The sequence below is a fragment of the Athene cunicularia genome, assembly GCF_003259725.1.
Source record: "Athene cunicularia isolate RWA chromosome 1 unlocalized genomic scaffold, athCun1 chr1_part2, whole genome shotgun sequence".
NCBI lineage: Eukaryota > Metazoa > Chordata > Aves > Strigiformes > Strigidae > Athene > Athene cunicularia.
Window position 1 is genome coordinate 43,185,280 of NW_020799092.1, and position 9,806 is coordinate 43,195,085.

General features: G+C 36.3%; 1 protein-coding gene across 2 annotated transcripts in view; it reads right to left on the reverse strand.

Moving 5' to 3' along the window:
- LGR5 (leucine rich repeat containing G protein-coupled receptor 5) overlaps window positions 1–6,123 on the reverse strand; it is a 57,345-nt gene extending 51,222 nt beyond the window's left edge. The window contains exons 1-2 of one of the 2 annotated variants that reach the window (XM_026868149.1): window positions 6,063–6,123; window positions 5,342–5,413 (exon numbers count right to left, since the gene is read on the reverse strand). In XM_026868149.1, coding sequence (XP_026723950.1) covers window positions 5,342–5,403 — 62 coding nt within the window. In that variant the 5' untranslated portion in view covers window positions 5,404–5,413; window positions 6,063–6,123. Of the gene's footprint in view, window positions 1–5,341; window positions 5,422–6,062 lie in introns of those variants that run through there. The other variant, XM_026868150.1, reaches the window with a different exon arrangement.
- Between the last annotated feature and the right edge of the window lie 3,683 nt (window positions 6,124–9,806).

Sequence of the window (9,806 nt, forward strand, 5' to 3'; positions counted from 1 at the left end):
ACTCCAGAACATCAGAAGTGCTTTGGGAATCTAAAGGTTACAAGTTATCTGGTACAGTAGGAATCTTCTGTGTTTGGGTTTGTTCTTTTCTAGTAAAGCAAACTAATTGTGTATGCAAAAACTAGAGGAGACTACCTCAAGTAATTGCTTCCAACTGATTACCTAAATAAACATCATCTCACTGGTTTTACTGACACAGTTAATCTCAAGATGACCGGTGCACTTCCCTCTGTCAGGACTCTGATTGCCTCCCTGACTGTATTAAAGCAAATTTGGGGAGCCACAGCCCTGAGTTATCAACAGTCTGTCTTACAGGAACAGAATTTAAAATGTGCCATGGGCCACTTGCCTGGCTGGTGACAGGTACCTCTCTCTGACAAACACCATGAATCAAACACAGTGGCACAGTCTGAACGTATCGTCTACACGTATGCATGTAGGAAGTGAAGAAATCAAATTCATAAATCATGTGAGGAAACAGAATTCACAACTTACATGTTAGGTTGTGCACAGGTCTGAAATTACCTAAGGGATCATAAGCCATTTAGCAGTGAAAGTTCTTGAAACTTCAGCTGAAGGAGGTGGCACAAGCCAATTTCCACCAGGAACAGCTCGCTCCACTAAAACCTGCTGTGAAGAACTGTAAAACTGGTATTTAAGTGACATTGGAAGGAAGCATCCGTGGATAGTTTGAGGTCACTAGATTGATAGTCTATTTTTTACTTTAGTTGTGCATGTCAGTTGTAGGTATTTTTACTTTTTTGCCTTGGAGGTTTTTTAATCTATGCAGATTAATCTTTGGGAAATATTTTAGTATTTAAGCATCCTGTCCAAAGATTGTTGAAGTAATTACAAGATTCCCCAGCTTCTCCAAAAAGTTTTGGACTATGGCTGAAGCACTTTCATGTCTTCTACCAGCTTACATAACAGTAAAAAGTACTGAATCAGTTTTCAGTGCTAGCCACAATGTGCTTGCACCAGCACAATAATAAAGACTGTACAAGACCCCAGGAGCTAATGCTTTCAGTTTTCAAAGATGTAAATGACCAGAGAGCTCAGTCCCCCTGCCCAAAGTCAGTGGGGAAAAGAACACCTAATTCCCATTAAGTGCTTTGAAAACCTCTTTGTTGGAAGAAAGAGCAAAAAGAGAGGGAAGGGAAAACAATAATAAGAACAGATGGTGATAGATTATGCCTGGTAATTTAGGACTTCATTTTCATGTATACAGTGGCCTCTTGACCACTTCTGCAGTGTAAAGGGATTTCCACACAAATAAGGTGAGATTCACACAATATGTGTGTTTTGTATTGTATCTGTAATTCTGCACTTCAGTGTTGTAGCAAAATGCACGCACTTTTAAAGGCACTTATGCCTGAGTAATGTCTGTAATAATACCATGATCAATCTGAAAAACCTTGTACATATATTTAATTACCTTCAAAGTTATTTTTAGAAATAACATGGGTGCCAGTAAACTTTCTTGCACCTGTATGTAGGTTGCAATTAATTTAAGGTGGTTTTGTTGCTTGATTTTTGTGAAATGGAAGTTATTTGGAACTCTCTTACTCTGTAGGTAAAATAATTGTAATAAAACAGTCATTTGCTGCTGTTTTACTAAAACACCTATTTCAAGTTGCTGAAAAATAGCAATGTACTAAAAATCACTTGAGTTTTGACTATCTGTGAAAAGTTCCCATGTTTAAAATTAAAATAAAAGCTTTATATATATATATATGTGTATGCCTCTGTGTGTGTGCATATATTTATACATATGCATATGTATGTATATGTGGAGATACATCTAGCTGGAGATATTTGTAGTTAGGTCTGATTTAAATAGTTTTAAATTATTATTGGCTTTCTTCTTCACTCTTCATAGAGACACTCATTTATAAAATAAAACAGTTTCAGGCACTGCTTTGAAGTGTTATTAATCACAAAATGGTATGTCTACACTCAGATGTAGTTGCCTCTTAAACTCTTAAGAATCTTACCCTAAGTAGTTCTTTACACTTTAAAAAAACCCTTTTTTTTCATGCATTACTCTAACTTACTGCTCTATTAACATGGGCATTCTACACATGTTGTAGAATGACATATGTCTAGAAATACTCCACATGAGATCGAGTCTTGGACTCAGTCACACTGATAAATATCTGCAGTTATTTTGAATTTATAATGAAGAATTTGATTTAATGGTGTTGTACAAGTTCATGCAGAGCAACTTGCTGATAATCAAGTAGCTGAAGCATATTTCTTTCTTGGTGGGAGTTCCATCATATGCACTTAAGAGAAAATTAGGTCTGAAAGGCCTGCCCATCATTTTCACAAATAAAAGATCTTGCTCAAAACAACTTTTTATGAGCTAGACAGTTCAGTTTTCAAAGTTCCACAATGTTTTCCAAAATTTTTAGAGAAATATGGACCTCAAAAATACAGCATAGTTTCAGTATGTTGTACTTCAGTGATCAAAGTCTTTGGTTACGGATCAACACCAGGCATGATCACCAGGACTGCAAGAATGCTGCCTGAAGAGGTGTCTAACCTTGGCTGGAAGAATGGATCAGATTCAGCCTAGAAGGTCAGAACTGTCTGAACAGAGCTGGCTTATACATCCTTGATTTGGAGTCAAAACAACTGCTTTAACTGTCTTAATAAAATCTCAGTTCTTCTGGGGTAATGGCTTAGCAGTATTGCCAAACCACACACCTAGGACATAACAACTAAGCTAAAATTCAGTGGATCGTTAGCTTTTATCAGATTTTTGAACCAGACCTCTAATAAAGGGATTAGCAGCACTTTTTTCAACACGAAAAAAACCCTAAAAAAATGCATTTTAAGCTCCTGTTGTTGTTGAAGAGCAAATAGATTTTTCTAAGATGCATTTTAATTTCATGGAAACATTACTTTGGTATAAAGATTCTGTAAAATCTTATTGTTACAATGTTTGCATTATAGGCCAAATTATATTTTGAAACAGTCCCATTTAACTGAGCAACATAAACAAAACACAGAATTCCCAGGTAAATTGGGAATAAAAATCATGGTGAAATGCCTGGATGGGCAAAATAATTTTCATATGTACAATCACTGCTCAGAAATAAATATAGAGGAGCATGGGAACTACAATGGCTGTTACTCCCTACTTCGAAATTGAATATCCAGTTCCCTTTCCATTGCCTATACTTTTTTCCATGCAATACTAGACTGAGTTGTATTACATGCCTCTGAACACCAAAGAATCTCTCAGCACAATGGGTTTTCATCTGCATTAAGAAGAGGTGATCAGTTGCCTCACCTCTTCAAAGGCTTCTGTTTTCTATGTTTATTTGAAAAGTGAATACAAAGTGGAAGGGTTCCACAAAACAGAATCACAATTAATGAGAAATAATGGTTGGCTTGTGTGAAATGTATGGAGGAGCTGACTGCATATATGTAAACAAAAACATAGTAAAGAAATAAATATTTTTCTGGTACTACCAGCAATCATGTACTGGAATGACTTAAATTGGAACAGAGGATTATAAGGATACCAGTTTAGTATTTCTGGTGGAAAAAGTAGGCTCAACACAAGAATAAGGTAAGAACACTTTCAAAGGTCTTGATCAGGATGATGAAGTAGACTGCTGAACAGTTTCTCAAGCAGTGGCATAAGTCTCACTATTTGGGTGATCTGACTTTGGAGCACAAAATGAAAGAGTGAAGGTAAGTTGGCTTAATATTTTAGAATTTACTTCCAGCAAAGGCCCGTACTTTTGTTTTTCTTCTTTTCTTTAATGCCTGGAGAGAAATCATTAGGTTGAAAGTTTTTAGTGGGGTTATTAGAGCTGACAGGAGATTGGACAAGCAAACATGAACATGATGCAAAAATCCACAAGCAGAATCTCTGTGGCATGATTCATTTCATTCACACTTGATATTTAACACTTGGCATGTGACATCTCTCCTTGTTATGTCCATATCTGTGTTATTTGAAAGTTGCACCAACAGCAATACAGATAATGATAACCAAAGAAAAGAAGTAAAGAAAGAGAAATAATGCTTTCTATATACAAATGCTGCCAGTAATAAAAAGAGGACAGGAAAGGAAAATCTGCTTGCAAAGAGGGTATTGTTTTCAAAGTTAGCATTACAAAATGGTTCTTTTTTTTTTGTTTTGTTTTGGTTTTTTTTGGTTTTGTTTTGTTTTTTGTTTTTTTGTGATTTTTTTTTTTTTTTTTTTTTTCCCCTCACAGATGCCAGCTGGAAAGACCAGGTGTCAGAATTCAAATGAGCGTTAGCAAGGACACCAAAAGTTGTCAGTGCAATACCCACCTAAATTGCAGACAACTGTACATATTTCATAGCTTAAAATAGGCAATGTCTTCACCATAAGGACAGCATCATGACTTTGCATATCTTATGTGGGTTTTATGGTGTGTTAGCAGTTAAACCTGCTATAAAAAAAGGAGACTTTCACTTTTAAAAGCTTATAAAGCACATTTCATGGGAGGCTGGATGCCTAGACAATTCTTTTAATCAACTTTTAGAGGTACTCATGCAAATGCAGGTGCCAGCTTTTTCCCCCAAGATCTATGGTGCATCAGTTACAGAGTCTCCATCACTCCTCAGGAACCTAAATTTTCTTTTAAGTCTGGATCATTGTAACTAGGGTCACTGCCAAATCCAGGTCTCATGAATGCACAATACTTTTCACTTTTGGTTAGTCACCATCATTTCAAACCAGCATTCCTCTTTTGATGTTGTGCTTGATTAGCTAGTTTTTGCAATGTACTTTTTCCCCTCAGTGAATGTACTAGATAGCGTAACTAAGCTTTTTGCAGGATTCTGCATTTCACAGTTAGCCTTCAGGGATGCTAAATTTAAAAGTAAGGAAACAGTAATTAAAAGTGATTAGGACAAGAAGCCTTGATACTATGAAATGTGGACTCAATTGTTCTTGACACAGGCAGAATGAGGCAGCAGGTTTTGGTTTTGATTATAGCTTTACTTGAGATTTTAATAAACATGAGCCAGTATTCAAACTTTTAATATCCTGCTGCTTAACTATTTCCAAAAAGCAATACAGCTCTTTTAAACAGCCCTTGTTTAAAAATTTTAATTTGTTTGGCTCTGTCTCTGCTTAGAGAAGTTGTAGCCTCATGGTAACTCTTTTATAAGTTCATTTCCAGAATCACAAGCAATTGGGTTTTTTTCAAGTAAGTGTTTCCGCATGTGCCAGAAGTGTCAGGTTGACAGCTTTCCTGCACTGTTTTATCTGGTTCCCACAGTAAGTATGAGAGACAAACACAGGAATGTGTCTAGTGCTGACTATGCCCATCAAGGATACAATGATACTTACAGCTCTTCCAGGAAGCGGAGATTGTGCACGGGGTTTGAGGGCAGCTTAGTAATGTTGTTCATACTGAGATCACTGTAGGGGAAAACAGACAGAGACTTAATGTGGCATGCCACAACTGTGGTATCCAGCTGTTCATACCACACATTTTTAAGTACTACATTAACAAAAATTAGTTCCTCTGCCAGAACTGATGAATCATTATCTAGTTAGCACGTTAAACACTCTTCTTTCGTATGAACACAGCTTTGTCAAACCAAATACAGGCTGTAGCATGCTCCTTGTTTCCAAAGATTTTGGAATGTTTTATCACACTCTATAAATCAGCTGGAACACTAAACAACCCTTATAGTCTACATAATTATAATAAACCACTGTACTGTATTAAAATTTACTTGGAGTAGTAAAGGAAAACTACTACAATTTTTGTTGTTGTAGCACTGTAGCACAGTTCATTTACTGAAGTACACAGGCAAAACTGTACCTATACAAACTATCTGCATAATTCTTTACATTTCATGAATATGGAAACATTTTGCTTTTGCTGTACAACCTGCTGCATGGCTGTCCTGATTTGCCTTGCCTTACATTAGGCTCATCAGGTGTCCTCAAAACCCAACTTACTTGAGTCAAAGAAATGACATATTTTCAAATAATAAACATCCCCTTTTTAGAGTGCTCTTTTTTGCAGGTTCTCAAATCACATTAAATAAGTGAAATGAACCATAAAACAAGGGTGTAATGTGATCCTGCTCTGTGGCACACTTCCTGGTGGGGTTCCACAGTAGTTCCTGGCACAGGAAACAACCAGCCATATCAGCTCTGTTATTGCTCATTCAAGCTATGTTTTAGACTAAACTTCATATAATACCTTTTTATTTTTAACATGCTTCTTTGTTGTTTTCCACTGTCTTCGCCATGCCCCACAGTATCATTATTATCACTTTGCATTAAGTATAAAAACTGTAAACAGACTACATAATAAAATTTTGTGTGGAAGATAAGACATACACAACTATATCAAAATTCCTGTAGACTGTTAAAATAAAAATATCAGACTTGCACATTTTATGCAAACATTATGTGATAATTTAACCCCCCCACACTATTTAAACATATATACATGTTTGTAGCAGTGCATATAGTTTCCAGCTACTTTGGGTAGTATTTGGATAACTTTATTTCTTCCAGCTGTTGAGAGCTTATACAAGGTAAGTAAGTTATCTGTACTTTGGTGGGTAAACGTCCTATTCCTATTCCATCTAGTTCTTATTACTCATGGTCTGTTTCACATTACAGAATATGTGCTTTTAGTCAGCATAGTTCAATTTGATGTTTGATCTTTTGCTGAATTTTAAAATATTTAATTTAAAAACATACTTCACACAGAGGTTTTGAAATAAAGGAAATGTGTTAATACTTTACAACAATTATCAAATCACTGTTGGGTAAGGTCTCCGTATTCACTTCAAAATCAAGGTATAATTTGAGAACTGTGTACTTATTAAATTCATTCTTTACTGTAATACTTTATCACCTAATTTTTTCATACCATTTAGCAGGTTATTATCCTTTCACTTTGATAAAGGCTCAAAGGATTTATTCTGGCAAAGGAACAAAACCATGGATATATTTGGCAAAAGAAAAACTCATCCAGGTAGTGAATTGTATACTGCTGAATATTAAGATAAACCCAGTATTTTAACAATATCATTTTGATCATGAGATTTTCAACACATGTCTTAATGGGTTTTTGTAAACACACCAAATCACATTTTAGACTTAAAAAGCCAGCCTTAGTGGAAGATGGGAGTGATTCATCTTCCGATATACACATATTTAGGGCATTTGACAAAACCAGCATTAACCAGTGCTCTGGCACCCCAGGGAAACCTGAAGCTTGTTTTTCTAGCACATTAATTTCTGTTAGTAGTAGGCAGTACTTGTCTGCTTGTACCACCCACAACACCCCACGATGACGCCAGTCACAAGCAATCTATAGACCAGACGCTAATATCTTAAGAGGATCAGAATAAGAGAAGGTGGCTTTCATTATGTGTTTTGATGCACAATGAGAAAATCAACAATACATGCACTTTTCTTAAAAGCATCTTTAGACCCCAGAGATGGATTTGCCAACAGTGAACTCCACTGTCCTAGTTTTTTTTTTTTTTTGGACTCCACTCATGTGGTAAAGTATGTGCTCCACATCATATAATGGAGGAAATGCTCTCCAGTCTACACCGCAGCAATTGCTAGCTCTTTTTAAACCTACCAGTTAAATAATCTCATCCTGTTAGATATGTTCCATTTTTCTCCAGATTATTCTTTCCTTGGAACATGAAGAACAAAGATGTTTCTGTGAAACAGATCTGCTAAATATTACATATGCATATTTCATAGAATCATTTAGGTTGGAAAAGACCCTTAAGACCACCGAGTCCAACTGTTAACCTAACACTACCAAATCCACCACTAAACTATGTCCCTAAATGACACACCTACATGTCTTTTACTTCCAGAGATGGTGGAGGTAACAGAAATTGTTTCCAAATTTGGTCAATAAAGTCTTTCCAAACCAGTTGTTAACACCAGTATCTAATACACAGCCATTCCAGCCTATGCTGGCGATGTATTATTGTTGTAGCTATAAGGGTTTAAGAATATAAGGGAGACTACTGTAGGGAGAGGTAGTATCTTTGATTACGCTAGCTGAGACAGCTGGAAAAACTGAGAAACTTTCAGGGACAAAAATCAAAAATCTCTGCTTCTTCCAACTGTACCAGTTGGCTAAATAGATGACATTGTTTCTCCCTAGAAACCTCACATCACTTAGGCTGGCAAAGCAGTAGTCCATCTGTGCTTACAGTTTTTAGATTCAGAATACTCTTTTGGGTCGGAATCACCATGGATGCATTTAATCAAATTTTTGTTCACTGAAGTAACTAAGGGACTTACAAGAGAAGTCCCATGACACAGAGCTACTTCTGGGGGTATTATTTGGAGAAGTGAGACAAACAAAAAGAGTTAATGCAATGCAATCAGTCACTGCATCTCATGTGAGCAACAATGTAAAGTTTGGGCTGCAGAGCAGAAACTCCTCACAGTGCTCCAGAGACAAATAATGGAGGTTCTCAGCAAACTTGACAGCCTTTGGACCATATTGCCAAGAAGACATAGCTAGGATGAGATTTACGGCCATTAGCTAGATCAAGTACAGCTAACAGACTGAAAGACTGCTGTAGGCTTACATATTATTACTATGAAAAATAATTGTATGGCTTATGTCCTGCAACTGAGATGGTTTCTTTCCAGAAAGTGTATCAAATGGGTTTTCTCATTTCTCCTTACAGGGCTAGCCTGTCAAAATCAGCAATTTGTTCTCTCTAGAAAAGAGAAGGGGATGAAAGATGGCTTGAACATCAGGATTTGCAGTATAATGCTGAAAAATATTAAAATCAAGGTACTAGATTTTAACTATCTGCAGTGGAATGGTTCTGATTTTGTATCAGATCCACTCCCCAATTTCCTTGGTGTGCTCATGCATGTATACTTAGAACCAAACCAGCTGAAACTGCAAACGTTTCTTGTCAAACTTGGCAGGCTCCTACAAGCTACAGTGATGAAAAAATTATTAGAATACTGAAAATCTTTAAGTAAGTTAGTGTAACAGAACTATTCCTATATCCTACCACCAAAGCACATGCAAACCCCACCAATGTCAGTAGGAGCGGCATTGTAAGAGTACACTCTGAGTTTTAAAATGTTCCTAATGTAAACAGCAGTAGTACTAGATCTACCTTTATGAAAACTACCTGCATGTACTGTACTGGAAAGAGGACAGGTTATTTTGAACAGTCGGATGAACACATTGTCTGTTCTCCCATCAGCATTCCTGCAGCCTGTTTCCAACTTCTGACTGTAAAAAGCAATATAGCAGCAAACTAAACTTTTTTTCTTTTCAAAAGATAAAAAGATTTGCTTCAATGACTGCATTGGCAACACGGCTCACTATAATGATATCTTAATTACAGTCTGTGCCAATCACCATGTTGGTGTTTTTTAAAGGAGAGCAAAAACTGTCTTGGGACATATGCAAGGCTTCTATTGGCTTTCAGCAACCTGTTGATCTACTACTAGGCTAAACTTCTATTACACTGAATGGTATAAATTTGTCTACCCATTACAAGGCTAATACTATAATCCAATATTAGACACTGAATTGCGTCTTTTTTTTTTTTAACAGCTGCAACCTGGTTGATTTTTAGAAAATTATCAAGACTTATTAATAGGATTATTAATTATACTTCTTCTAGGCCTGCCTTAGCCCAGCAAGTTGTATTAATGATTATTTTTATGGAAGTCTTTGAAAGATAAAGCATTTGCATAAAAATACTGACAACAGACTGAACGCACTCCCTGAGTTCTTATTAGCTGAGAACATCTCCTAAACTAAGACAATTTCCTT